Source organism: Balaenoptera borealis (assembly GCF_965194805.1).
Source record: "Balaenoptera borealis genome assembly, chromosome: 12".
NCBI lineage: Eukaryota > Metazoa > Chordata > Mammalia > Artiodactyla > Balaenopteridae > Balaenoptera > Balaenoptera borealis.
This window is the reverse complement of record NC_138869.1, coordinates 85779114-85806976: the sequence shown is the minus strand read 5'-3', so window position 1 is coordinate 85806976 and position 27863 is coordinate 85779114. Positions and strand designations below refer to the sequence as shown.

General features: G+C 54.5%; 2 protein-coding genes across 29 annotated transcripts; one reads left to right on the top strand and one right to left on the bottom strand.

Annotated features, from left to right (window-relative positions):
* The first annotated feature begins 212 nt into the window (after nucleotides 1-212).
* On the top strand, nucleotides 213-15819 carry PRRC2A (proline rich coiled-coil 2A). Of its 2 annotated transcripts, XM_082346489.1 has the most exons (31): nucleotides 215-406; nucleotides 2240-2414; nucleotides 2927-3104; nucleotides 3469-3568; nucleotides 3663-3735; nucleotides 4063-4206; nucleotides 4354-4505; nucleotides 4701-4780; nucleotides 4930-5072; nucleotides 5727-5817; nucleotides 5930-6146; nucleotides 6561-7035; nucleotides 7499-7689; nucleotides 7924-8218; nucleotides 8594-8804; nucleotides 9007-10875; nucleotides 11386-11657; nucleotides 11856-11986; nucleotides 12229-12358; nucleotides 12462-12547; nucleotides 12744-12977; nucleotides 13121-13261; nucleotides 13369-13440; nucleotides 13557-13724; nucleotides 13930-14012; nucleotides 14196-14406; nucleotides 14504-14602; nucleotides 14742-14954; nucleotides 15068-15162; nucleotides 15273-15363; nucleotides 15483-15819. In XM_082346489.1, exons 2-31 carry the CDS (start codon nucleotides 2303-2305, stop codon nucleotides 15621-15623), a joined length of 6498 nt encoding a protein of 2165 aa, XP_082202615.1. In that variant the 5' UTR covers nucleotides 215-406; nucleotides 2240-2302; the 3' UTR covers nucleotides 15624-15819. The 2 variants fall into 2 exon arrangements, 1 of the variants encoding a protein (XP_082202615.1); XR_014232507.1 differs by lacking the exons at nucleotides 15068-15162; nucleotides 15273-15363; nucleotides 15483-15819 and having other exon boundaries at nucleotides 213-406; nucleotides 13863-14012; nucleotides 14742-14784.
* Nucleotides 15668-27836, bottom strand: BAG6 (BAG cochaperone 6). 27 transcript variants are annotated; one of them, XM_082346512.1, is made up of 26 exons: nucleotides 27602-27808; nucleotides 26806-26926; nucleotides 25655-25772; nucleotides 25344-25540; nucleotides 25054-25107; nucleotides 24819-24893; nucleotides 23963-24201; nucleotides 23322-23451; nucleotides 22635-22832; nucleotides 22167-22419; nucleotides 21735-21812; nucleotides 21516-21623; nucleotides 21281-21393; nucleotides 21085-21172; nucleotides 20596-20879; nucleotides 19898-20195; nucleotides 19570-19739; nucleotides 19318-19371; nucleotides 19104-19206; nucleotides 18889-19013; nucleotides 18563-18709; nucleotides 18403-18462; nucleotides 18149-18292; nucleotides 17960-18067; nucleotides 17292-17438; nucleotides 15668-16995 (listed from the first exon to the last, which is right to left on the bottom strand). In XM_082346512.1, the coding sequence occupies exons 2-26, from the start codon at nucleotides 26911-26913 to the stop codon at nucleotides 16708-16710; spliced, it is 3687 nt and encodes a 1228-aa protein (XP_082202638.1). In that variant the 5' UTR covers nucleotides 26914-26926; nucleotides 27602-27808; the 3' UTR covers nucleotides 15668-16707. The 27 variants fall into 27 exon arrangements, with proteins under 27 accessions (XP_082202638.1, XP_082202630.1, XP_082202623.1 ...); XM_082346504.1 differs by having other exon boundaries at nucleotides 16809-16999; nucleotides 27579-27832; XM_082346497.1 differs by having other exon boundaries at nucleotides 16809-16999; nucleotides 21735-21839; nucleotides 27602-27806.
* Between the last annotated feature and the right edge of the window lie 27 nt (nucleotides 27837-27863).

The following is a 27863-nucleotide window of genomic DNA, read 5'->3' as shown; positions in this document are numbered from 1 at the left end:
ACACGTCTCAACGGCCGACGCCGGGGGCCTTCCACTTCAGCCAACCGGCGTCCTAGCGCCTGTAAGTCCCTCCTCTTTATGCAAATAACCTATGTCAGCTTCGCACGCTCTGCTTTTTTTTAATAAGGATAGCCCTGGAAGTAAAGAGGGATAGGGTAGGAAGCGCCCCGCCCTTTATGCAAATTAAGGGGCGTGCCTAGGCGCGGAGGGAGGCGGCGCGGGGGGGCGCTCCCGGGGGTGGCGGTTGCCCGGATGGGCCGTTAGTCGGAGCCCAGCCGCGGAGTGAGCGAGGGAGACGGGAGGAGCCGAACCTGGCGCCATCCGCCGCCATCCGTCCCCGCCCCACCGCCATCCCACCCCGGGGAGCCCCTAGGCCCCGGTCCCGGACCCCCGCGCACCCGGCCAGGTGAGTCTGGGCGAGCCGAATGCTAACGCCCTTTTCCGGCGCGGGAGTAGCGGTGGCAGCGGCAGCGGCGGCGGTGGCGGGCCGGGGTGAGGAGAAGCTGCCATTAGCCGCCGCCATTTTGTCCTCCTGCTGCCGGGCCCTGCCTGCCCCTCCCCCTCCGATACTCCCACCCCGGGACCGGCACTTCCAGCCCTTCTCTGAGTCTATGACCTGCCCTTACCCACTCACCTTATGGTTTCATGGGGCGACCCCCTATTCTTGGGCCGTAACTCCCCCCCACCCCCGTTGCGCTCCTGGCCTTTCACCCGTATTTGTGGTCCCCTTCCCTGCCGCCGCTCTAGGGTGGGCCGCGCCTGACTGTCTTCTTCTCCTAGAGTCTCCCTTCCTCGCTAGTGGACGCCTCCCATCATCCAGCGCTAAGGTTCCCCCTTCTTGACGCCCCACTTCGCGTCGAGTCACTCCCACTCTGGAGCCCTGCTTTTATCCCGCATTTGTGCTTCCTACGTTCCTCAATTTCTTCTCTGCTTTTTTCATGTTTCCTCTTTCTTATCATCTTTTTTCTATCCCAACCCCGCCCTTTCTTCGGAGTCTCTTGACGTTGCTTCCTTACTTTGGTCTGCATTCTTTTCCTACTATTCCCGCTTATGTGTATTATTTCTTACCTGCTTTCGTATTAATTCTCTTTTATTAGTTTTAGTTTTTTCACTATTTTTCTGTCTTCTTTTTCTTCATAAATTTATTTTCAAAGACTGGTCTTCTTAAACACCTTAAAAGCGATCCTCATCTAACCTGTCTTAAAGTTCTTGATTTGGATTATCATCCTGGTCCTGTCTGGATGTCTCACCAACTCCCATCTCTTTTCTTTACACCATTCTCTATAAACGAATGCCTTGTCACCCAGGAACTGACCGATGTTGGAGAGTTTGGCCGGCTTGGGGAGCAAGGGGTATTAGGGAAAGAAATGACTGCTGATGGGTGTTTTTACTGGGGTTAGGAAAATGAAGCTGGTTCCGGCCTTGGCCCCATGGTTACATGGTATGCTTGAGGTGGGTCCATAATGCTTTGTTTTTCTCACATCTACATAGGGTAAATCAGAGCCCACCAGTATTTCATCTGCAGACAAAAATTTTTCCAGGAGCTGGGATGGGGGCAAGTGTAGGAAAAGACAGGCTATCCCAAATACTTGGTTCTATAGCTTGGGAGTATGTAGAGCCCCATTTGTTCCCTCAGGAATTCTCTGGCACCAGCCCCCAGTCTGGCTGAGCAAGCTCATAAAATCCTTAAACTCCGGCATACCTTCCTGCAAACCTCCCCGGATGGGAGTGAGGCGGCTGGGAATAGAACCTGGCGCACAGAAAGCTGGTATCTAATAAGTAGGGGATCTAAAGCTCTGTTCCTTACATGATGGAGCTGTATGCGTCTTTCTGGTTTTCTCTGGAGCTTGGACTTGCCCTTTTTTATTGTAGGTCTCTGAAATGATTTTGGTGGAGAGAGATGGTTACTTGTGGGCATAATGAAGAGGCTGCTACACTTTATATAGATCGGTACAAAGGGAAGAGTGTTTGTATTAGGAAGATACTGGATTTTTATTTGGGTTTCCTTAGCAAGAGGTGTCTGGGGGAAAGAGGGAACATGGCATTTGGGCTCCATGGGGAGCTAAGTAGATAATGGTTGCTTAAAGGGACTGGGGTGTTTGAATAGGCTGGAGGAAGAGACACTAGAAGGCCACATATCTGGGCCCCTGATGAGAATAAAAGGGAGCCTACGAGTCTAAGCTTCTGTTGAAGTCTCTAAGTGGAGCAGAGACTGAAACACTTGGTATCTGGCCCACAGGCTCCGGCACGTTTTGGGGGAGGTGCCTGCAGGACCCAACGTACTCAATGAGCTTCCAGCGCAATGTCCGATCGCTCGGGGCCGACTGCCAAGGGGAAGGATGGAAAAAAGTATTCCTCGCTCAACCTGTTTGATACATATAAGGGCAAGTCCTTAGAGATCCAGAAACCCGCTGGTGAGGGTCCTGCAATGATGTTCCTAATTATAGGAGGCTGGGCGTGAATGGGGCACATTATTTCAGAGTTCTTCGGAGGGAAACAACTATGGTACATACATCCAAAGGTTAGAGGAACGCTAGAGACTTTCTAATTTTATCTTGGGCCCCATGGGATGTTGCACTTTGGGTGAACACCAGTACCCTCCTACAAAGGCGTGTCTGTGGTTTCCCGTCTTTGGACACGTAAGAATTGGAGGCAAAGAAATGTGGACTTGGAGAAGTCTGGGGCCAGCTTGTTCCCTGCAGGCTCAAGATCAACCATCCCACATAGAAGTATTGAATGTAAAGCATCTCAGCCTTCCTTCCTGATAGAATTTCGGAGGTTGCCTAGGGCAAAGGGAGGGAAGGTTTCTAGGAAAAGTTTGGTTTCTAAGAGAAGATATTGAGGATGTCTAAATGGGACCTAGGGTAGGATGCTGTCAGATCTCCTATATAAAACATTTTTCACTCTCTCTCCACCTTTTCTCCAGTTGCCCCTCGCCATGGCCTGCAGAGTCTCGGGAAAGTTGCCATTGCTCGGCGTATGCCACCCCCAGCCAACCTTCCAAGCCTGAAAGCCGAGAACAAAGGCAATGACCCCAACGTCTCACTAGTGCCGAAAGACGGAACAGGATGGGCAAGCAAACAGGAGCAGTCCGACCCCAAGAGGTAGACAGAGACCTGGGGGACTTAGAGTTATGAGTATTTTAACTTTGAACTTGGGGATGAATGGGGGTTGGTCTAGCCTGGCCACATGAGAGTCAGAGACAAACAGGGAAGACCCTGTCCTGCCTATTGTAGGACTCCTGTTAGATGACTAATGAACGGTACCTTTAGCTTTCTGTCAGATGTAAAGAAAGCTTGAAGAATAGAGGACAGCCTATGCAGGGTGACGAGCTTATGGTATTTTGCCCTAATGCTTGTTAAAAGTAGGGAGTAGACCTGGGTTCAGTTCCTGTCCTCCACCAGTTGGAGAAGCAGGGGAGCCGGAGCCATCTCAGACTCTAACTTTCTCATCCTACCATCCCCTCAGTTCCGATGCCTCAACCGCTCAGCCGCCGGAATCGCAGCCACTGCCGGCTTCACAGACGCCTGCCTCCAACCAACCGAAACGACCCCCAGCAGCCCCCGAGGTATCTGAAGAACTGGATGTTATTTAAGGGGCAGGGGCAAGAATGGCTTGTAGCTTCTCATCCACGTCACCATTTATTATTTCTGCTTCCCCAGAACACTCCTTCGGTTCCAAGCGGGGTAAAGTCCTGGGCACAGGCCAGTGTCACCCATGGAGCACATGGAGATGGTGAGTGCAGGGCTGTTTGGGGAGTCTCTTTGGGCACCATAGTAGGCAGGAGTCCTGCACTGTACCTCCTCATTCCTCTTTGGCTAAATTTTGGATCTCATATTCAGTTTCATGGGACACAAATGAGCAAGTTTGTCTCAGAATTAACTGAAGGTGAGGAGGTTGTCCCAAAACTGACCTTGTTTCTTGGGAAGTGATCATGTAATATGTAGGGGGTGAGTTTGGAGGCAGAACTGGATCTGCTACCTGTCAGACCCTTTCACTTTTCATGGTGCGTTCTCAGTAAATGTACTTGTGTCTCCTACTTTTGCATCTCAACACCAACAGGTGGAAGGGCATCAAGCCTACTGTCACGATTCTCTCGAGAGGAATTTCCGACCCTGCAGGCGGCTGGCGACCAGGACAAGGCTGCCAAGGAAAGGGAGTCTGCCGAACAGTCGTCTGGGCCCGGACCAAGCCTCCGCCCCCAAAGTGAGTGGCCGCCATTAGTGAGTGAATGAGTGGTTACCTTTTGGCCAGGACATTATCTTATTCCATTTCAGAGTTAGCTGCTAGCTTATTCATCTTTCTCCCCATCATTTTCAGCTATGTTCACTCTCTGCCTTTTCCAAAATACAGATTCTACAACTTGGAGGGACGGAGGTGGGCGTGGCCCTGATGAGCTGGAGGGCCCGGACTCCAAACTTCATCATGGCCATGATCCCCGGGGTGGGCTGCAGCCTTCAGGCCCACCCCAGTTCCCTCCCTACCGCGGAATGATGCCGCCTTTCGTGAGTTTGGATATCTTGTTTTGGATTGGTTGTGCTGGAAGTTAGAGAGTTAGGAATTAGGGCTTAGTCTTCGGAGGGGACACATGGAAAGCAGGGGCCTGTGACATATAGTGAGGGTGGGAGGATAATAGGTTTAGGGAGCTGGTAAGCTATTTGATTGTCCCTCTGAGCAGCTGCTATTGGGCCCTTTTGCAGATGTATCCCCCATATCTCCCGTTCCCTCCGCCCTATGGACCCCAGGGGCCTTACCGATACCCCACTCCTGATGGGCCCGGGTGAGTAATCTAGGTCTGGGTTTGTGGTTGGGGACAGGGGAAGCCTATTGGGGAGGAGATGGTTTTCTAGCCAGGAGACTCAGTCTTGTATGTGATTATACAACATGCCGTTTTTTAATCTCTTCCCCCATTTGCTTTTTCATACACAGCCGTTTCCCCCGTGTGGCAGGCCCCCGAGGTTCAGGGCCGCCAATGCGCCTTGTAGAACCTGTGGGTCGGCCTTCCATTCTTAAAGAAGATAATCTTAAAGAGTTTGATCAGTTGGACCAGGAGAATGATGATGGTTGGGCAGGTGAGTGGATACTAAGGACCAAGTATTTTTGTTTGGTTTTGGTTTTGGTTTGGTTTTTGGCTGCACTGCACAGGTTATGAGATCTTAATTCCCCTACCAGGGATTGAACCCAGGCCCTCGGCAGTGAAAGTGTGGAGTCCTAACCACTGGACCGCCAGGGAATTCCCAAGTATTTTAGTTTTAAAAAACAAAATCTGATGAAGAAAAAACGGGTTATACAGGACTTCTCTGGTAGTCCAGTGGTTAAGACTTCACCTTCCAATGCAGGGGATGCAGGTTCGATCCCTGGTCGGGGAGCTAAGATCCCACATGCCTCGTGGCCAAAAACCAAAACATAAAACAGAAGCAGTATTGTAACAAATTCAATAAAGGCTTTAAAAATGGTCCACATCAAAAAAAAAATCTTAAAAAAAAAAACGGGTTGTGTGGGAGAAAAGCAGACACTGAAAGGTAGGGGAGATAGGTGGAGGAAAGCCAAGTCCTGGTAGAGAACTAAGAGGAGTGAGAATGAGAGTCATGGTGGGGATCTGGATGTCAGTGGGAGGAGGGCAGTTGGCATTAGTAGTACATCCCATCACGTAGTTCCTGTGTTCTAGAAAATAGGAGATTGGAGAGCAGAATGCTTGGGTTACCACTCTTCATTATTCTCCTCAGGGGCCCACGAGGAGGTCGACTACACTGAGAAGCTCAAGTTCAGCGATGAGGAAGACGGGCGAGACTCCGATGAGGAGGGAGCTGAGGGCCAGTGAGTTCGGGCCCTCTGGGGAGAGGAGGGGGCTCCGTTTCTCTCATGGTAATACACTCTTAAAGGAGTTGGGTTGCAGCTGATTTTAATTCCACTGTTGGTCTGCCCACAGCAAGGAGTCCCAGTCAGCTGCTGGTGAGGAACGGCCCCCTGAAGCAGATGACAAAAAGGGCAACTCCCCCGGCAGCGAACCACCCCCTCCCAAGACGGCCTGGGCAGAGACCTCTCGGCCTCCAGAGACAGAGCCGGGGCCTCCTGCCCCAAAGCCTCCCCCACCCCCACCTCACCGGGGCCCCACCGGGAACTGGGGCCCCCCTGGGGACTACCCAGTGAGTGTCTACAATGAGGGGTTGAGAGGGTCAGTTGTGGGAGATTAGTTTCAGCTGAGTAATTGAAGCAGTAGTAATAAGAGGAAGCTGGAGGGAGGACCGAAAATGGGCTGCAGGAAGCATAGAGCTGTGGAGCATCTCGAAAGGTTTGGAACATCGTTGGTGTTAGGCGGGTCTGGGTGAAAAGAGAAACTGGGATGCCAGTTAGGAAAAACAAGGAGACCTGGGTGTTCGGGTCTCTGAAAGAGAGGAAACAAGACTAGGATGATGAGTTTGTCCCTACCCTGAGAGGCCATCAACCCCAAGGCCTGGTCTTTGCACCTGCAGCTAGAGACAGTTGATCAGTCTGTGAAAGAGATCGTAAGAAACATAATGACTGATACCTCTGGCCCTGCTGGGTCTGCCCACTGACAGGATCGCGGGGGCCCTCCCTGCAAGCCCCCAGCACCCGAAGATGAGGATGAGGCTTGGCGGCAGCGGCGAAAGCAGTCTTCGTCTGAAATCTCCCTGGCTGTGGAGCGAGCCCGGCGACGGCGAGAGGAGGAGGAACGGCGCATGCAGGAGGAACGCAGGGCAGCCTGTGCCGAGAAACTCAAGCGACTCGATGAGAAGTTTGGGGCACCTGACAAGCGGCTCAAATCGGAGCCTCTTGTACCACCTGCTGCCCCTCCTGCCCCTGTTCCACCACCTGCGGCCCCCAAAGAACTCCCCACACCTTCAGCTCCTCCACCGGCACCAGTCCCGACACCTGAAAAAGAACCGGAAGAGCCGGCACAGGCCCCTCCTGCCCAGTCCACCCCCACTCCAGGTGTGGCTCCAGCTCCCACCGTGGTGAGTGGTGGTGGCAGCACCAGTAGCACCAGCAGTGGCAGCTTCGAAGCCAGCCCAGGTATGGAGATGGTGATGGGTACTACCAGGTGCCAGATCTCTTTTCTGCTTGGGGTTGAGGGTGAAAGTGGTAAGGATGTGAGTAAAGGAAATAGAGGCAGTTGTTTCGGTTTATTGGACTATCAGTGGTAGGGGCGAAAAGGGTCTTTTTGCTTGTATGGACATCCGAGGGGGAAAGGTTTTGTTGCTTGAATTCCTGAATAAGTAGTGACCTAAAACCACTTCCCGTAGGCCTAGAGTGGAGCAAGGCTGAAGAAGTGTCGGTTACTTTTGATGATCTCATGGGAAGTTAATGCCACCACTGTTGGCTTTTGAGAGACCATGAAGTGTTTTCATGGGTTTTAAATGGGATGGTCTTAACCTTAGTGGGGGAGCTAGAGGTGAGAGCTGAAATTATGGGGGTGTTCATGGAATATCTGTTGTGGGACTAGACCACTTTGATGAGTGTCTTTTCTTTAATGCAGTGGAACCTCAACTGCCCTCAAAAGAGGGTCCTGAACCACCAGAAGAGGTTCCTTCTCCTGCCACGCCCCCAGCCCCAAAGGTGGAGCCCAAGGGTGATGGGGTTGGTCCTACCCGGCAGCCCCCCAGCCAAGGCTTGGGCTACCCCAAGTATCAGAAATCATTGCCTCCTCGTTTCCAGCGGCAGCAGCAGGTGAAACTAAGTTACTTCCCCTCTTAAGGGCTGCTTTTCTTGGTTTCAACATTTATCCTATCCATGAGTTACTTTCTGGGTCCCTCTACCAGTTATCTTTCCTTTGTGTCATCCTAGTTTTCCATCTAGTCCAGGTATTTGTCCCATTTGCGGGTTTTTGTTTTTTGTTTTGTTAGTTCGTTTTTTTGTTTGGGGCCTTTGATGCCTCTCTCATCCCCTTTTGTCCTTCCCCAGGAGCAGCTCTTGAAGCAGCAACAACAGCAGTGGCAGCAGCATCAACAGGGCTCCGCCCCACCTGCCCCAGTGCCCCCATCACCACCACAGCCTGTGACCATGGGGGCTGTGCCAGCTCCACAGGCTCCGCCACCACCCCCCAAGGCCCTGTACCCAGGTGCTCTGGGCCGGCCCCCACCCATGCCCCCTATGAACTTCGATCCCCGCTGGATGATGATTCCTCCTTATGTGGACCCCCGGCTCCTTCAGGGCCGGCCCCCTCTGGACTTCTATCCTCCTGGTGTGCATCCCTCTGGTAAGGGGCCATAGAAGAAGTAGGGGGTGGTGGACCCCTTAGTCCTGGGAAGTGGCTATCAGCATCTTGCTACGGGGATGAAGGGCCACCCAATTAAGAGGGGAGCCTAGCACTGCTGAGATACCTCTTTGTTGCAAAAATGTAACAGTGGTCCTCCTTTAACTGGGATTTACCTGGGTGGGGGGATTAACTGGATTCATCTGTAGGGAAGCTTAGTGGATAACTGTGTTTCAGGAGCGTGGGCAAGGCCCAGGAGATAGAGGTGCTGACATTGACTGGGCTGACATGGAAGATTAACTGGGGAGATGCTTTTTGGGCTGGAGGGCTTGTAACATAAAAAAGGGTGGTTTTTCTCATACTGTTTGGTTTCCTCAGGCCTAGTTCCCCGGGAGCGCTCAGACAGTGGAGGCTCAAGCTCAGAGCCATTTGAGCGCCATGCACCCCCCCTCTTACGGGATCGTGGCACCCCACCAGTGGATCCAAAGTTGGCCTGGGTAGGAGATGTCTTCACCACCACACCTGCTGACCCCCGCCCACTTACCTCACCACTGCGCCAGGCTGCTGACGAGGATGAGAAGGGGATGAGGTGAGTCTGAGTAGAGAAATGGGTGGGTTTCCAGTGAAAATATTTAGGCTAGGAGAAAAGGTACTTTGGGTTATCGGTGAAGTGATAGGAGTAAACGTGAAAGGAGTGTCTGGGTCGTAATAAAGTGTTCTCTTTCCCCATCTAGTTCGTTTTCATTGTCTTAAGATACTTAATTTCCATTCTCTTCTGTCTCCCTCTTCAGGAGCGAGACCCCTCCAGTACCTCCCCCACCACCCTATCTGGCCAGTTATCCAGGCTTTCCTGAGAATGGAGCTCCTGGGCCCCCAATCCCTCGCTTCCCTCTGGAGGAGCCAGCTCCCCCAGGGCCCCGTCCACTCCCCTGGCCCCCAGGCAATGATGAGGCAGCCAAGATACAAGCTCCACCACCTAAAAAGGAAACCCCCAAGGAGGAGACTCCACATCTGACCGGGCCAGAAGCTGGTCGAAAGCCTACCCGTGGAATCGGAGGCCAAGGCCCCCCGCCACCTCGCAGAGAGAGCCGCACTGAGACCCGCTGGGGCCCTCGTCCAGGCAGCAGTCGTCGTGGAATCCCTCCAGAGGAGCCAGGGGCCCCTCCCCGCCGCGCTGGGCCTATCAAGAAACCCCCACCGCCTGCAAAAGTCGAAGATCTGCCCCCCAAGCCCCCCGAACAGGGGGATGAAACCCCCAAGGTTCCAAAGCCAGACCCGTTGAAGACGGCAAAGGGGAAGATAGGTGGCCCCAAGGAGACCCCACCCAGTGGGACTCTTTCCCCTGCCCCAAGGCTTCGGAGGGACTATTCCTATGAGAGAGTGGGTCCTACCTCTTGCCGGGGTCGGGGCCGAGGGGAGTATTTTGCCAGAGGGAGGGGTTTTCGGGGCACCTATGGGGGACGGGGGCGGGGAGCCCGAAGCCGAGAGTTCCGTAGTTACCGGGAATTCCGAGGAGATGATGGGCGTGGAGGTGGGGCAGGGGGACCAAACCATCCTCCTGCTCCCCGAGGCCGCACTGCCAGTGAGACACGGAGTGAGGGTTCAGAGTATGAAGAAATCCCCAAGCGGCGCCGGCAGCGGGGTTCAGAGACAGGCAGCGAGACCCATGAGAGTGATCTGGCCCCCTCAGACAAGGAGGCCCCGACACCCAAGGAAGGAGTACTTACACAGGTTCCTCTTGCTCCCCCACCATCAGGAGCACCCCCTTCACCAGCCCCAGCCCGCTTTTCCACTGCCCGAGGTGGACGAGTCTTCACTCCCAGAGGGGTGCCATCACGCCGGGGTCGAGGGGGAGGGCGGCCCCCTCCCCCCATTTGCCCAGGCTGGAGCCCCCCAACCAAGTCTCTGGCTCCAAAGAAGCCTCCAACAGGTCCTTTGCCTCCAAGTAAGGAGCCTTTGAAAGAAAAGCTGATCCCAGGGCCCCTGTCCCCCATGGCCCGAGGAGGCAGCAGTGGAGGCAGCAACGTAGGCATGGGTGTGGAAGATGGAGAGCGGCCCAGAAGGAGGCGACATGGGAGGGCTCAGCAGCAGGACAAACCGCCTCGTTTCCGGAGACTGAAACAGGAACGGGAGAACGCTGCCAGGGGGGCCGAGGGCAAGTCCTCTTCCCTTGCCCTTCCAGTCTCCACTCCTGGACCGGAGGAAGCCCTCACAACGGTAGCAGTGCCCCCACCACCTCGCCGGGCAGCTGCTAAGTCTCCTGATCTGTCAAACCAGAACTCAGACCAAGCCAATGAGGAATGGGAGACGGCCTCAGAGAGCAGTGACTTTGCCAGTGAGCGCCGGGGGGACAAGGAGGCTCCGCCAGCAGCACTGCTAACCCCCAAAGCTGTGGGGACTCCCGGGGGCAGTGGAGGTGGAGCTGGACCAGGCATTTCAGCCATGTCCCGTGGAGAGCTGAGCCAGAGAGCAAAAGATTTGAGCAAGCGGAGCTTCTCGAGTCAGCGGCCAGGCATGGAAAGGCAGAACCGGCGCCCAGGCCCGAGCAGCAAGTCTGGCAGTGGTGGTGGCAGCAGTGGAGGAGGTGGCGGGGGTCCTGGAGGGAGGACTGGCCCAGGGCGAGGGGACAAGAGGAGCTGGCCCTCTCCCAAGAACCGAAGGTGGGTACAGGCAGGTGATTAAGTTTATTCTTAGGGTTAAAAAGTTGGGGGAGGGGAGAAAACCTGGGGGAAAGGTGTGGCTGTGTGCTGTGGAGTGTGAGATCAGAGGGCGCAGGGTAAGCTCTTAGGCGCGCTAGGTTATCCGTGTTCAGGTAAAGTAGCTGGAAAGCAGTTAACAGCGTTGGGAACACTCATATTCTTTGCTTTCCCCTCGATAGACCTTTACAAGTAGAATTCCTTGGAAGTGCTCAGAAATGGGGAATTCTCTGGCAGTCCAGTGGTTAGGACTCGGCGCTTTCACTCCTGGAGCCTGGGTTCGATCCCTGGCTGGGGAGCCGAGAATCCCACGAGCCGCATGGTGTGTGTGGGGGGGGTGGGGGGGAAGTGCTCAGAAACGCCTGGATTTTAGCCCAGAGGACTGGTTGAAGGTGGAGAGGTAGAGGAGATTTGACTTGTAGGGAAGATATAACAATTCTGTGCATAGTGGAACGGATGCTCTGTTTTCTTCAGCCGTCCTCCAGAGGAGCGTCCCCCAGGGCTCCCTCTGCCTCCCCCACCCCCCAGCAGTTCTGCTGTCTTCCGCCTGGACCAAGTTATCCACAGCAACCCTGCTGGCATCCAACAGGCTCTGGCCCAGCTCAGCAGCCGCCAAGGAAGTGCAGCTGCACCAGGGGGGCACCCAAGGCCCAAGCCTGGGCCTCCCCAAACCCCCCAAGGCCCCTCCCCTCGGCCCCCAACCCGGTATGACCCTCAGAGGGCCAACAACAATGACGTCAATTCGGGTAAGCTGGAGGGGCTGAGGGTGCAAATGTCTCCATCCCCAGAGAAGGCCAGGTGCTGAAGGGGGAAGAATCTGGCCTGGGAGCCCTGATGCTGGGTGTCTGCACTGAGGGTGGAAGGGTTGGGAGGTGGAGTACAGAGGGAAAAGCTCGGTTCAGTGATAGAGCAAGACGTGCTGACGGATTTCCCCTTTTCCCCAGACCCCCACTTGGAGGAGCCAGGGCCGATGGTCAGGGGGGTGGGCGGGACTCCCCGGGACTCTGCCGGGGTTAATCCCTTCCCCCCCAAGCGGCGAGAGCGGCCTCCCAGAAAACCGGAGCTGCTGCAGGAGGTGAGGGATGGGGCTTGAGGTGATGTTTCACAGCTCTCACTTTCAAAGGTTTTCACTTATGTTTTCTTCACTCTTTTTCCTATTTTTGTTATTGTGTTTTTCACCCCAAATTCTCAGTGTTAGTTGTTGTTTATCTCCCACGTCTCCCTTTTTCCCCACAAGTGGGGCACTCTGTCTCAGGTGCTTACATTCCCCAGTTCCCACCTCATTCATGTTTTGCTTCTGGCCTCTCTCACCTTTAGGAATCTTTGCCACCTTCTCATAGCTCTGGATTCTTGGGCCCCAAACCTGAGGGCCCAGGCCCTCAGGGAGAGTCCAGAGATGCAGGAACAGAGGCCCTGACCCCTCACCTCTGGAATCGTATACATACTGGTGAGTTGAGCTGAGCAGGAGGGACTGGGTTAGAGGGCTTAGAGAGCGAGGCGGGCCACAGAGCCATCTTCTCTCACTCCTGTTGTGTTGGTGCTCCTCCCAGCCACTAGCCGGAAGAGTTACCAGCCTGGCTCCATGGAGCCTTGGATGGAACCCCTGAGTCCTTTTGAGGATGTGGCTGGCACGGAGGTAAGTGAGGGTGGGAAGGAGTGTCTGAGCTGGGATTTTACTGAGCAGTGGTCATACTTCCCCACCTATTCTGGGATGAGTGTGGGGCTGTTGCATCACGTAGCTGCCTACTTTCTGTAGTTTGTTTGTGTGTGTACCACAGTCAGGTATCGGGGTGCCTTCTACTCTGACCTAACTCCTTCTCCACTCCTCTCAGATGAGTCAGTCTGACAGTGGGGTGGACCTGAGTGGGGATTCTCAGGTGTCATCAGGTCCCTGCAGCCAGCGAAGTTCCCCTGATGGAGGACTCAAGGGGGCAGCAGAGGGGCCCCCCAAGCGGTCTGGAGGCCCCTCCCCCCTGAATGCTGTTCCTGGTGAGGGTCCACCTGGCTCTGAACCCTCTGAACCTCCTAGGAGACGGCCACCTGCCCCCCACAATGGGGACAGAAAGGTAAATGACCAAGAAAGGATAAGAATGTTTCTGGGACTTTGACTTTGGCCTTACCTTTGTCTGCCCTTTCCTCTGCCTGTGTGTGCTGATTGGGGCTTCCTTTTCCTTCCCCCAACCCTACTTCACTGTGTTGCCCTACCTAGGAGCTGCCCCGGGAGCAGCCTCTGCCCCCTGGGCCCATTGGCACAGAACGATTGCAGCGTACAGACCGAGGCCCAGAGCCTGGCTCCCTCCGGCCATCCCATCGACCTGGTCCTCCGGTCCAGTTTGGTACCAATGACAAGGTCTGTGTAGGCTAGATTTGGGTGTCTTGGGTGGGGTGGACTAGAAGTGGGATGTGGAGGACACATGTCTGAATCATGGGACAATCTCTCCTGCCTCACGATCACAGGACTCGGACTTGTGCCTAGTGGTGGGAGACAGTTTAAAAGCAGAGAAGGAGCTAACGGTATCAGTCACTGAGGTAAGTGGGAGAGAGGTTTTGGGGAAAGGCCTTAGACTTCTGGAAAAGGGGTCTGGGAGTGACTTGGGCATCCAGGTTGCCCGGATAGCTCCCTTGACAAGTCGTCTTCTTCCCAGGCCATTCCCCTAGCCCGAGACTGGGAGCTGCTCCCCAGTGCTTCTGCCTCAGCTGAGCCACAATCCAAGAACCTGGGTTCTGGGCACTGTGGCCCAGAGACCAGCTCCTCAGGCCAACGCTTGTACCCTGAGGTCTTCTATGGCAGCCCTGGGCCTCCCAGTTCTCAGGTAGGTCCTACTTCCTATCCCAAGACCCCTTTCTGCCTGTAGTCTCCTAATATCAAACCTTTCCAATTTGTAGTTTTTAACACTTTTTTTTTTTTTTTTTTCTTTGTCATTTCATTTTTCTCCCTGCTTTTGCTGTAGTGGGTGGGGTGGGTGAGCTTTTCTGGAACAGGAAAACTGGAGCTATTCCATACTTGCTCTCCTGCAGGTTTCAGGGGGAGCCATAGACTCTCAGCTACATCCCAACAATGGAGGTTTCCGCCCTGGGACACCCTCATTGCACCCTTACAGGTAAGACTAGATCTCTGTGGATCTCAGAAGGAAATGGAACTGTGTTTCAGGGGAAGAGGGAAGGGGAAAACATTTCTAGGGTACCCGGCGGCTAGTGGACCTAACAGTACTGTTCAGACTAAAGGAGTAAATGACTCTGGCTTCCTGATGCCTTTCCTCCCCCTTGCCCCAATTTCTTTTCAGATCACAGCCCCTGTACCTCCCCCCAGGCCCAGCCCCACCCTCAGCACTGCTCTCGGGGGTAGCTGTCAAGGGCCAGTTTCTGGATTTCTCCACACTGCAAGCAACAGAGCTGGGGAAGCTGCCAGCTGGAGGAGTTCTCTACCCTCCACCTTCCTTCCTCTACTCTCCAGCTTTCTGCCCTAGCCCTTTGCCAGACCCACCCTTGCTTCAGGTAAGAAGAGGTGGGGGTGTGCTGGGCTTAGGGAGTTAGGGGTGGGGTGAAGAATGCTTTTGGGGGAGTTGACTTATTTCTCCCTGTTCCCCAACAGGTGCGACAGGATCTGCCATCCCCTTCAGATTTTTATTCTCCTCCTCTGCAACCTGGTGGCCAAAGTGGCTTCCTCCCCTCAGGGGCCCCTGCCCAGCAGGTACCTTTTATCTTCCCAGTTCCCCTTTGTTCTGTTCTCCTCCAACTTCTAGCTTTTTTTGTTACTTGTTTGGACTCTCTCCCTGGTTTTCTGACATTCCTCCCTGCCCCAGCACACACTCCCATGTTTCTTGTTACAGATGCTTCTACCCATGGTGGACTCTCAGCTGCCTGTGGTGAACTTCGGCTCCCTGCCACCAGCGCCGCCTCCTGCCCCACCCCCCCTTTCTCTGTTACCTGTGGGCCCTGCTCTGCAGCCCCCCAGCCTGGCTGTGCGGCCCCCACCTGCTCCTGCTACTCGGGTGCTGCCTTCACCTGCCAGGCCCTTTGGCCCTAGCTTGGGGCGAGCAGAGGTAAGGTACAGGAACTGAAGTGCTAGGGAACCCCAAGAGTTAGGGGTAAGGATTTAGCATCTCGAGATAAAAGGGTTGAGAGGCAGGATGCTCATGAATTTTTTGTCCTTCAGCTGCACCCAGTAGAACTAAAGCCGTTCCACGATTATCGGAAACTGAACAGCAACCTTGGGGGACCTGGGTCATCACGTACTCCTCCAGCTGGAAGGCAAGAGAAGGGAATGGGGATGCAGACTGCCTATCCATCCCCAAGGACTGACTTTCTTTGGGGACCAGGGGCGGGTCTTAAGGTTGCCTCAAATGCCATTTCTCCTTTAGGTCTTTCTCTGGCCTCAACTCCCGTCTCAAGGCCCCACCTTCCACCTACAGCGGAGTCTTCCGCACCCAGCGCGTCGACCTCTACCAGCAGGTGAAGGAGAAACCCCTGTGGTCTCAAGTCTTAATTTAAAAGTCACCACCTGAGTTCCTGTCCTTTCATCCCTGATCTCCCTGTTTGACTTAACTCTTCCACATGTACCCGTCCCCCAGGCCTCCCCACCAGATGCCCTGCGCTGGACGCCGAAGCCTTGGGAGCGGACGGGGCCACCTTCTCGAGAAGGGCCGTCCCGAAGGGCAGAGGAGCCTGGGTCCCGAGGGGACAAGGAGCCTGGATTGCCCCCACCCCGCTGAGGGAGTGCCCTTTGCCCCCCACCCCCCCGGGGCGTGTATATAGATTATAAATATATAAGGGGGAAAGGGGCGGGTGGGGAGGGGTTGTGGGGCTGGGGCCTCGCTTCCCCTCCTCCCCCCTCCCCTGGTCCCCTATCCCTGGGGCCGTTTGTTAAAAAAGAATAATAAAAGGATTAAAAAAATATTTCCAAAATGATTTTGGGGATGGGTCAGTTGTTTGCAATGTCCTGTGTCATAGTTCAGTGCCAAGTGATCTGTAGAGTGGTTTTAGTCAGGGAACTATTTGCCATTTACCTCAGTGATGTAACAAAATACCTCAGAACAAACTTTGGTTGTATCTTAAAGTTCTGTGGGCCAGGAATTAGAGCTGGGCTCCCCTGGGCAAATCTTGTGCCAGTGCGTGAGGTTGGTCGGTAACCAGTCAGCCAGCACCTGACAGCTCCTTGGTCCTAGAGGGCTTCTGCTCACATGTCTGGGGCCATGTTGGGACACCTGGAAGGCAGAACTCCATTGGGTTGTCAACCACTGTCTCTGCATGGCTTCTCTGGCAAGATATCCTGAGTCATAAGGCCTTTCAATGTCCCTGAGTCAGTGTCCCAAGAGGTCTGGGCAGAAGCTGCAAAGCTTACAACCTGTTCTTAGGTTTCTGCCACGTTCTATTTGCCCAGCACGAACTAGCTAAAAAGGGGAAGGGACAGCAACTGCATCTCAAAAGGAGCAGCGGAGAATTTGCAGCCACATGTCCCTTTGGTCCTGCCTACAAAGAAAGGAAGTGCCTTTATAGCTGTCACATGTGTTCAAGCACAGGGCTTGAACTTGGGCTCCTTGAACTGGGTAGACCAGTTCCACCATAGTCGAACTTCGTTGAGTTACACTGGTACCACTGCATGCTAGTCAAGACTACAGGTCTGCAGCTGCTTGTCAATTAAATGGTTTGAGAGCCCTATCCTAGCATGTACCTGCAGTAGGTTTCTTTCATCTCATTTACACAGTTTTCCTTGAAAATGGCTGACCTCAAAACAGGCTTGTACGCTTGTGCTGCATGAACAGTAAAACATCATACTGCACATCTTGTGCTGAAATGTTAAAAGCTGTCTAGTATAGGTGGGTTCCTGGGAATTATAAAACCAACTTCACAGAAGATTAAGGGGCTTAGACTAAACGAAGACAATTTAGAGACCAAAAGAAAGAGCCAGGAAAATCTGACTTTATTTCTTAAATACTGTGAAGGAAGAGGGGAGAAATGGTCCCCTGATGATGGAGGGCCATGGAGCAAAGAGCTAGGGATCGTCAGCAAAGGCCCTGTGGGCATTAGGGAAGCGCTGGGGGCTGTAGTTAGGGTCTTCCTGCAGTCGCTTTTGTATATCAGCCCGGAGCTAGAGAGAGAGCAAAGCAGGTTGCAGTGGTACTGGCCCAGCCCCTAGGATCCCAGCAAGCACACACAAGTCATCCCTCAGGAGCTAACATTTCCCCACCAGCCATGTACTGTCCAGTAGCCCAATATGGCATCACTGAGCCTTCCCAGATGCCCCTAGGGGAAAACAACATTATAAAACCAAGTGGTAGCCCCAGACTGACCAGTTCATCTCTGAAGGGATCCAGGGAAGAGGGACCCTAGCCCAATCCCTCCCACTAGACCATCCCTATGCTGCTTCAAGGTGGGGGCACCTGCTGCCTGTAGCTCTCCTGAACCTCTGGTGCCTCCAGGTCCCGGCTCAGGCTCTCGGGGCTCGTCAGGGGCCGAGCTCCGGCTGCCTTAGCTGCCCGGCTCACGGCCTCTGAGAGAAGCAGCTGGGGGCCCTCACCCTGCATCGTCTGGGGGATGGGGTTGAAAGGGAAAAGAGGATCAACATCAGATCCAATGCCACCACCCAGCTCACCCTTTCCATGAGTCAACCACTGAGTCTCCATGCTAGCGGAGAGAAGGGAAACAGTCCATGTGTAATTTTGACAGCAGAAATGCCTTCCTAATTTTGTTTGGCTCTGGCCAAAAACACTATTGAATGTGCTGGACTTGGTCTTCAAAACAAGAGGGGCAAGATGGGTCAAGCCACCCAGTACTCACAGCTAGCTAGTCCACAAGAGGAAGCCCATCTTAAGGAAGATGGGCCCTGGTCACATGGGGATTGGGCAACTGAGGGATGACAAGGACTGCTGACAGACTAATGTAAAGGTGTGGGGCAACAACCGTGAGCAAGTCTGAGCCAGAAAGGTTTCCTCATCAATTAAATCGGGACTAAACTAGGAAGAATTCTTTCCAGCTCTAATTAGTTTGACTCTAAGCACAACAGGGGAATTCGGATAAAGAGGGATCCTCAGGGAAGAGGCAAACCAACCTTGCGTCTCTTGGCAGGCATACCACTGAGGTAGGCATCGCTCAGGGGGGGCTGCGGTTTCACCTTCCGCTGGCTGTGAATGTCCTGCTGGATAATAGGGACCCATTCCTGGGGAGGAAAAGATAAGAAAATAGTAATTCCCACAACTTTCAGCTGCCTTAGACCACTGGACCACCTCCTGACACTCACTGGGGGGACTGCAGCTGCCCAAGGTTCTGTCTCAGCTGAAGCTCCATCCTGCTCGTCTCGGGAGCCTCCCTCAGGAGCAGGAGGCGGACCTCGGGACATGGCCTCTTCTGCCGTTGTTCCAGGGGCTGGGGAAGCATTCTCCCGCTGGCAGTCAGACAGTGGGAAGACCCAGGCTTCAGAATTCTCAGCCTCCAGCCCTTCCGGCCCCAGCCCTCCACTCCACATTATCTGGCTCCTCGACCTCTCCCTGGTACCTGAGGCTCAGGGGGAGTTCTCTCTGATCCCTGAACTTCCATTGGCTCCTCAGGAAGCGTCTGTGCAAAAGGACAGAGAAGCAGACCATCACAAAAGGCCCTCTCAGATCTCTGCAGTTCCCTCGAGTCCCCTGACCCCATAGCCTATCAGGTCCCTTACCTGGGGGGGATCACCAACCCTGCGAACATATCTGAGAATGGCATCAGGGCCTACAGGCATGTGCTCCAGTACCACCTGAAGCCTCAGTCCCATCATAGTGGTGAGCCAGCTCACCAAGGACGGATTCACTCCACGAGACATGCGACGCTGGGGGGCAGAAAGCAGACTTGGAACACAAAACTCTCAAACAGCTTTCGAAAGGTACCAAACAGTAAAGGATGGCAGTTTGGAGAAAAAGAAAAAAGAAAAGAAAACTGCAGGATACCAAAGAAAACAGAAACCTGAGGAAACAAGAGGCTGGGAATCTCGGACTGGGTGATGCTTACAATTCGGCCATTGATGACAGCAGCAAGCTCCATCTGCTGTCCCCCCAAGCAGTGCAGGTTCAGGGCCAGGCATTCAAACAGGCCCTGGTTACACAGCTCCAGCAAACGGGCCCCAAATCCACTGTCTGTGGGTGAGAAATAAGGACGGAATGCTGGCACCCAGCAGCCCTGCACATCCAACATGCCCCATTCACCCGGCCCAGCGAGCCCCTGACCTGTGCAGTGCATCACATGAGCAGCAATGCTATTAAATTGCTCTTGGAGAAATTCCAGGTTTGTCCGGATGATGTCCACACCTGGCTGAACTTGCACCAAAGACTGAGAGACAAGACACACAAAGACCCCCAAATCAGAAGCCCTGAGAGACTGAGAGCCGTGGGCTATCCTGACCAGAGCCAGGACAGGAAGGGATGGGGAAGTGTTACTCACAAAACTCTCCCGCACGTATTCTTCTAGCCCCGTGATCAATGTGTGGGTTGCCGTCTTGGGGGCAGTGTGGGGGGAAGAGAACAGCACAAGTTTAGAACCAAGTCCCACACCCCTCAAGACACTTCCCCCTCCTCCCCCACCAAGCCCAGGGCTTGAGCTGGGGCAGTCACAGCTTTAGGCAACGGACAAAGTTAGGAATAAGGAACTGAAGGTGAGACGGAGAAGAGCTCTGGGCCCAAGGTCTTCATTTACCCGGATGTTACCAGGTGTGGGCTCCTGGCCACCCAGATAGTGCTGGTGGAAGAAAGATCGCAGCTGGGGCTGGAGCCGCTGCAGTGGCTGGAAATGCCCGTGGAGAAGCATCACCACATCCACCATGGAGAAGTTCTGGCACAAAAGAGAGAGCAGTGCCCCAAAGAATCCTAGAGACAGGGGCAGAAGTTAGCAGTGGCCTTTACCACCTGGCCTGCCCACCAGCCCATCAGCCTCACCCCACCTTGGCAATACCCCTAACAAAGGCCATCTACCGTCCCCTGGTTGCCCCTCCCTAGAGAAGGCCAAGGCACCCCCATTTGCTCACCGAGAGCCCCATCAGCCCCAGGCTCAAAGATGTTGCTGGATCCACTGAGGCGTTGTATGAAAGCAGCGATACTTTCACTGCTGCCAGCCCGAGCCCCCAGGGAGCCCAGCAGGGAACTCAGCACACCCTGCACCACTGAGGTGAAAAACTCCAGCGGCAGGCTCTCAGGACCCAGGCCTCCAGGACTCCCTGCGCCACCAGAGGGGGACCCTGGTGGAGGCGCCGTCTGCTGTGCTGGGGCCGGAGGTGGGGGTGGGGGCGGAGGGGGCGGAGGGGGCGGAGCAGCTGTTTGTGTCGCCTGCCCCACAGAGAAGGAATGAACAGAAGACAAAGTGAGAATGGGGACAAGGACATAAAAGGGCATCAGGAAGGCACAAATCAACAGGAGTCTGGAAGACGTGGAGCTCTATTCCAGTCTTTGCACCTTAAAGCAGAATACACACTGTAGCTTCTCCAGAGTAGAGTCAGGTTGAGCAGCTACCTCTCTCCCCTCTGATTGGGTTAGGTCAGAAAGCAGTGACCCAAATTACTATGCTTCTCTCTCCAAGCCCTGTTTTCCTCATCGCCAAAATGGAGGGTTCTGAGTCAATAAATTCCCAAGTTTCCTTCCAAGTGGCAATATAATGGCAACAAGACTCCAATGCCTGGCTGCGCCCAGGAATAGGAAGGGTGAAGTGAGGAGCAAGCCAGCCACTCACCTGCAAGAAGTCAGTCATGCCCTGGAGAAAGGCAGGGACACCAGGCATCGCCACAGTAATGGTGGGAGAAGCCATGCCAGGCCCTCCAGCCCCTGGCCCTGCAGGCCCCAGCAGGTTCCCCAGGAGCTGAGAGAATTGAAGATCAGAGGCGGAGGGTTGAGGAGGTGGAGGCTGGGCGGGCCCCCCGGGGGCAGGGCCAGCTGTGGTAGCTGTGTTGGTGGTGCCGGCACTGGCTGATGCAGTGGCAGGGGCTGGAGGTGGAGCCATTCCTGGGGTCCCCTGAGCTATAGGGGCCAAAAGAGGAAAGTTGAAATCTCAAGAAAATCAAGACCCCACAGCATCTCCATTCTGGTCTTCCCAGTAGGAAAGCAAGAACAAAGGAATACGGAGAGAACTGGGAAGTGCCAGTGAGGAGTCCAGGAAGGCAGCATCAGCCTTCAGAGCCATGGAAACCTCTTCCATTTGAAGTGGGGAAGAACAAGTACTCACCTACAAGGACAGGTTGCATAAGAAGCTGCCCCACGAGGCCGCTCACCATCTGGGCTAAAGAGGCGTTGGTACCCAGACCAGCGCCCGGCTGAGGGGAGAGGAGAAGGGCAGGCTTTCAGTCTTGGCCTCTCCATGCCCCACCATAGGATTTTCTCCCCATACTCTTCCCCAGTGGAACTCCCCCACCCCTACTCACCAGAGCCCCCGAGACTGGGGGCCCCCCAGGATGGGAAGGCCGAGCCTGTGGAGGGGTGGGCCGGGCAATCACCACCCGGGTGGGAGCTGTCGGGAAGCCTGGCACCTGCTGTCCTGTGGGTGGCAGAGGGGAGAGACCGAAGAGGGCTGAGGGCCGGGCCCTGGCCTGCCAGTGGATGATGCCCACCACCGTGGACCAGGCCCCACCTCCCAGGCTTCCCCTTTCAGGTCATTACCTGCGGCCGCGGAGGCAACAGCTGCCACCATGGCCTGATGTGTGATCTGGTGGGCGACGGCGTGCATGAACTCAGGGGGCAGGGAGGGCGGCTGGATGTGGGTGGAGCCTGGGGGGTGGGTCTGATGTAACCTTGAACCTGGACCCCCTTCAACCCACCCACTTGGCCCTACCCCTTCTCTACCCAGAGCTCAGCCTGCTCTGATGCCCTCACTCTTACCCAGGGTCTGGCCATGACCAGGGGGTCCTAGGGGGCCAGTGGGAGCACTCGGAACTCCACCGGGCTGTGTGCCAGAATCTGGGCAAGGAGACAGAGAGAGTGGCCCTGAGACAGGCGGGGCCAAGGCCTAACTGTATCCTCCTGAGATCGGCGCGCTTCAGGCTTCCACTCCCCCGACCACAAAGCCTGCCTTTCACTCCATCTAGCCAAGGAGGAGACGCTCCCTTCACCATGCAAACAACTCTCCGAGGACAAGTAGTTCTTCCTGCCCCTCCCCCCCCACACCAACCAGAAGAGCTTCTGCTCGGTCCCCCTGCCACCGCCATCAGCCCTGGCCTCTCCTTTCCCACCCTGGCGCCCTCACACCTCAGCGCCAACCCCACCTCCCACATCGCACTGCTCTGCTCTGCCAGCGACTGTTTCCTAACTCACCTTGAATGTTCATGTGCATCATGACCACGGGTTCCACGCTCTGGTGGGAAATCCGGATGACCCTCGGGTGGCTGGCGGTCGGTGGGGGAGCTGGTCCTGGCGGGGGAGCCCCCTCAGTCGAAGACTCGACGGTGGTAGAAGAGGGGGCCAGGGACGAGGCCTGCCCAGGACCAGGAGGAGATGCCTCCGCACTGGGAGTCGGGGGGGGCCGGGTCCCATTCCCCGTCATGGTCACAGTGGTCCCCACGTTGATCTGGACGATAGAGATGGATGGGGCAGAAGTGAGAAAAACACCAGAGCCTAACCCAGAGCACCCCACGACACACTATTTCTAAAGGCTCCTTCATCCTGCGTCACCATGTTTCCAAAGTATGCTCCCCTTCTAACCTCTTTTGAGCTCAATAGCTATGCTGGATCGTTCCACTGACAGCCCTCCATTCTCCCTCAGGCCAGGCTCCCCTGACCCACCTGGATGGGGATGGCTGCCTGCTGGAGCACCATGGGGGTGGTGTAGTGAGACATGGGCCGGACCACGTGCAGGTGACGCGGCGGCGCACACGCCAGATTGCAACGCAGGTCAGACAACGCCACAAAGGTGTTGCCCAGCAGCCGCAGGCTCTCCCCCACCAAGTTGATCAAGCGCTGGTCCTCTTCACGGCCCTCTTGCTGTACTCCCCGGGGCCAAACACAGAAAGGCAGAAAACTTTAGGCTAGAATCCACCTCGCTAACAAAAACAGCACCTTCTTGAAATTATCACGTTCTCACGTCCTCTACGTCTTCCAGTACATGCTTAGGAGCTTCTGTGTAGACCACATCTTTGCAAGTAAATTCTATTTTATACACATAAACAGCTTCCTGATAAAATAAGCCCTACGATGAATCAGTTATCACCTGCTAATCTCCCTTACTTTATAAACTTCCTAAATAACTCACTGAGGGGATCAAGAGGGTGCGAGGACAGTGACAGTGGTCATCATAAAGAGGTCAGGGAGAAAAAGATCCTCCTTCTCTGCCACAGAGAAAAAGATCACTTCTTTCCAAATCTAAAGAGCAGCTATTCTGTCGAAGGCAGTGTCTTCTGCGGGGGGAAGGGGTGATCTGCATTTCTCCCTGCCCCACTGGGGAGTACTGGGCGAGGGGGTGGGCGGGCTCACATTGTTATTGTAGTCTGTAGTGGCGGCGGCACCCAGAACCTCATAGTAGCGCTGCACGAAGGGCTGGAGGCGGCTCTCAAGCCGCTGTAGCTCCTGAAGCACCTCGACATACTCCGCAGGGGAAGGATGGCTGTGGGCAACCCCAAGGGGCAGTGAGCCAAGGCTTCCCTCAGATTCCCAACCTCACCATATCTGCCCTACCTCCTCCTGGCCTCCCAGACCCCTGGCCCAATCCCTTCCTGAACTAGCAGAGCTTCTGTTCTTTAACCTTACCCAGGGGAAGATGGGAAGAGGAAAATAAACTGCTTCCACCCTCCCCACCATACAATCCTGTACCTACAAGGGCAAAACACTAACCCTAAAAAACAGATGGGGCCTGTGTGGACTCAGGACAGAATCTTAATCAGGCTCAAGAAGCACCACTTGGATTTCCTTGCCCCAGGGAAAGCAATGCTTCTGGCTCAGCGGCCAGTCCTAACCCCATCTACCTACACTGGAGCCCCTCCCTGCCCCTCAACACTAACTCTACAGGTAGAACCCCTAAGCAATCCTTCCTCTGCCATCAGACCTTTCCTGGTCCTCATACTTCACTTAGAATCCCCAACCCACCCCTACCCCAAAAGGTTCCCTCCATCTCTCACTTGGGTGCATTTGTGTCTGGGGCAGGTGTTGGGCCCGCTGGGGCTGGGCCAGAAGGGGAGAGCTCCGGGCTCTGGGCAGGGGCACGCTCCTCCACCTCTTCTGCCTCCATGGGCTCCCGAGGAGGCACTTCACTTTCGACCGGTTCTGATGTTGGAGAGCTCAAGGCTACTGGCTCCGGGGCCACAGCTGGCGTCTGTGGGGGCGGCTGACTCTGCTGGGCTTGGGGTCCCCCTCGGCACTGAAGGTGGGGAAGAGTCAGGACACCAAAGGCAAGATGAGACAGCAGCAGAAAATTACTCAGGTCAAAGCAGACTGCGTGGAGAATGCGCTAACTCAGCTCCCTGAAGGCAGGGCTCTGCATCTGTACCTGACTCCCTAGCAACTCCCTAAGACTTACACAAGTTAGACGCGTGGTGAATACCCATGATACCTGCAAACAAGTTACTACAAAAAGTATGGCCTGTGGTTTCCTAACCTCCAAGAGAAAAGAAGGAAAGGCCACTGGTTGCAAACGCAAACTAATAAAATTAGGCCATCCCACCCAGTATCAAACATGATAAGCGAGGAACAGAAAAGCATGGAGTCCGTATTTAATTGAAAAAACATGCCGTGAGAATCATCTGACAAGTCTGCAACAAACCGCCCAGATACCCGGTACTCAGAGGATTGGCAGGGACGAAACAGCCTCACAAAGATACTTTTTCTGCCCCAAAGAATGAACACTGCAACGAGACTAGATTAGGAGGGGAGAATCCAGTGGATGTGGCCAGTCATGCCCCCACCCCTAGGCTAAGAGAAAAGGGGTAGGGAGGATGGGGTGAGACAGACAGACCCTAGCCAGCCTTGCCCACTCACCTCCATCCGGGATAGTAAGGTCTGTATATCCCTGATCATGTGCTGAGCCATCACCAGCCGTACTCGGGGCTCACTCTACAACAAGAGAGAGAAGATCAGAACAGGTCTGAGATAAGCCACAAGCTCCACCACCTATTAAACCAGGTCCCAGCCATCTCCTCAGCCAGATCCACCCCCACTTCATGGCCTCCTTCTCCCAGATCCCCTTCCCTGACCCTCCCAGGCCCCGTGATACCTGAATCGGGGCCTGTTCCATGTTGATGTGAACATCCACAGCAGAGCCGTCACTCTGGGGAAAGGGTAAGGGAAGTTGCTCTGGGAGAAGTCAAATACTAAGGCCCCCGCACTTCCAACTGATTCTCTGGAGCCCCACCCCCTATCTCCTCAAAGACTGAGGCCATCATCAGACCACAGGGCCCTCCAAACCCAATCTAAAGACTGAGACACCTGTCTTATAAGCTCTTGACTGCTACCACAACCAAAACTACCCCCAAAAAAACCCTCCCATGTGAAACACAAGCTTACAGGAAGATTGAAGGTTCCAACCATGACATAGCTGTTGGCATTCCGGTCATGAACAGAGGCCCCAGGCCCCCGAGTACCAGGCGGGGGTCCCCCACCATGGGTGGCTGAGGCAGACCCTGTTCCAGAAGACGCTCCAGAAGGGAGCTGAGTCTGAGGAGGGGCCCGTTCCACAAGGTGGATAACCTTTCCCCCAACATCTGCAGAAAAAGAGATACACACCGAAACACTGTATGATCAGGCAAACCCACGGCCTCAGCTCATCCCTCTGAACAGCAGCCGCAAGCTCTGAACTGCCTCCCCCACCCCCTTACTGTATTCCTGGAGCTTCTTATCATCCTGCAGAACTCGCCCCTGGTAGATAAGCCGTTGTTTCTCAGAGGGGATGCTGACAGAGGCAGCAATGTGCTCCTTAAACTCCTTTACATTCATCTGTAAGGAAGAAGAGACGTAAATAGGAATCAGGGAATGGAAGAAAAAGGAAGGACAGCAGAGGGACAACCCACTTGTGAGGGGTAAAAACCATCCCATCATAAAATCACTACCTGCCTGTCTTAATTGTGAGGTAATTATTGTGCAAAGCCCTGAACTAAGGCAACACCTGTCAAAACACTTACAATAAACATAAAAAACTTCAGGTTATAGACCTAGGAGAAAACTACAGGGCTGAAAAACACAAAAGTCAACTGACATTCTCTTCTCTCCTTCTCTGCCTGGCTCCCAAAGGAATGTGCGTGTCTAAAGACACCGGTGACCCCTCCCCAAACACAGAACGATACCAACACCGTAGTCTCAAAGATAAAAGCAGTAACAAAGAACATGGAGTAGAAAATCAGATTAAGGAAGGCAGACTCAAGCAAGAAGAAAGAAAAAGGGGCAAATGAGAAAAACATTTTTCCTAACTAGACAACTGACTCCTGAGGAGTACCAAACTGTTTACATACGCCTAATCACACAAGCCTATATGGTTTCCTTAAATACATGTAACACTGTGTTTTAAAACTATAACTCAACCACCTCGCGATTTTGTCTATTAGGGCTCCACCTGCATTATGAACATTACAGGATCTGACTTCTATCCTTTAACTACACAGTACAGACCTCACCAATTTTTGTTTTTAAGACACACTTGTATTTTAGGTCTGTGTGTTCTCTTTCCTTTCCCAAAGGCAGGAGCCATGTCTCTCCCTTTGGGCTGGGGTTCATCTATGATGTTGGAATACAGACTCCTCCTTCCTTCTTTCCCTCTGCACTGAGTTTTATCCAGGTGGAGGAAGGCAAAAGAAAATCTGCCTTCCCCAACAAAAGCCAAAGAGGAAACATCAGAAAATGTTCTGGCTACAATATGAACGAAGGAATCAATGAAAGAAAATTTGAAAACCAAAAAATTACGCTCTTCTCTCAGAATAAGGAACCTATAAGAGGAAGAGTTAATGGGTGTCTCCCAGAAGTACTAGGGTCTCACCTGGGCCCCCACAATAAAGGTCCGGGTCTGAGAGTCCAGGGTCTTCACCAGCACCTCCAGGCTGTCAGGTTCCTCCATAGTGGTACTGGTACTATCATTGGGCTCCATGGCCGACAGCTCTCTAAGGAAGAATGTTATGAGGGAGGTCCGCTGTCGCCCAGAGCAGATTTTTATATACCCGGAAGCCTCCCCGGCCCGAGACTCCGCCCCAATACCTAAAGAGTTTCTCTCACACAGGCACACACACTCACACCCTCCCCCATTCCCCTTCAGATTCCGGGGCACAGGGAGAGAAACACAAAGGGCAAGAGATCGACGGCACAGGGAGCTGGAGGACGGCAGGTGGGAGGGGCTCCACGATGCCAATCACAATAAGGGAGAGCCAGTCGGGCTAGGAAGCAGGGAAGGAAGGAAACACAAGACCAGTGTCATCACTGGTCGCGATAAGACAAGGGCCCGAGAAGTCGGCAAACCCTGGGACAACGAGAGACCGAGGGTCGCGCCAGACTCTGCGGAGAAAGTGATTTCGCGCACGCGCGCCACGCCACGCCACGCCCATCGAACCCGCCTAAGTCACGACAGACCCGAAATGACGGACACTCACGGGGGGCCAGATCTGCTAGCTGACTGCCTCCCTCTTCCACCTACCCTCGGTGCTCTAGCAGAGCGACGCAACCAACACAGACCAAACACACACCCACACACACAAAACACACCCACACCCACACACACCCCACAACCCCGCAGCTCCGCCCCCGACTTCCCCACGGTACCGTCACTTCCGGCCTCCCCCAACCTGCCTCCGACGGCCACTTCCGTTTCCGACAGTATTTGGGGGATCGCGAGGCGGTACTTCCGGCTCCCCCCAGGTCCCCAAGCTTTACTTTTGTGGGGCACGACGAGAAAGTCCGCGGCCCCAAATAGTGAGTTCCTGGGGGCTAAACGGGCCGGGGCCGGCCTAGATGGGAGGGAGCCGAGCACCCCGAACAGCCGCCGCCGCCGCCGCCGCCGTCGCCCGGGGGACCGTACTGCGCTTGCGTGCGTCGCACTACGCATGC

Coding starts and splice junctions, on each gene's coding strand:
- PRRC2A (XM_082346489.1), top strand. CDS start 2,303: ATGTCCGATCGCTCGGGGCCGACTGCCAAGGGGAAGGATGGAAAAAAG. Junction 10,876..11,385: donor CCCTCTCCCAAGAACCGAAG/GTGGGTACAGGC, acceptor TGTTTTCTTCAG/CCGTCCTCCAGAGGAGCGTC. Junction 14,603..14,741: donor CAGGGGCCCCTGCCCAGCAG/GTACCTTTTATC, acceptor TTCTTGTTACAG/ATGCTTCTACCCATGGTGGA.
- BAG6 (XM_082346512.1), bottom strand. CDS start 26,913: ATGGAGCCCAATGATAGTACCAGTACCACTATGGAGGAACCTGACAGC. Junction 19,740..19,897: donor TGGGGCTGATGGGGCTCTCG/GTGAGCAAATGG, acceptor CCCTGTCTCTAG/GATTCTTTGGGGCACTGCTC. Junction 18,068..18,148: donor GGGCAGCTGCAGTCCCCCCA/GTGAGTGTCAGG, acceptor TTTCCTCCCCAG/GAATGGGTCCCTATTATCCA.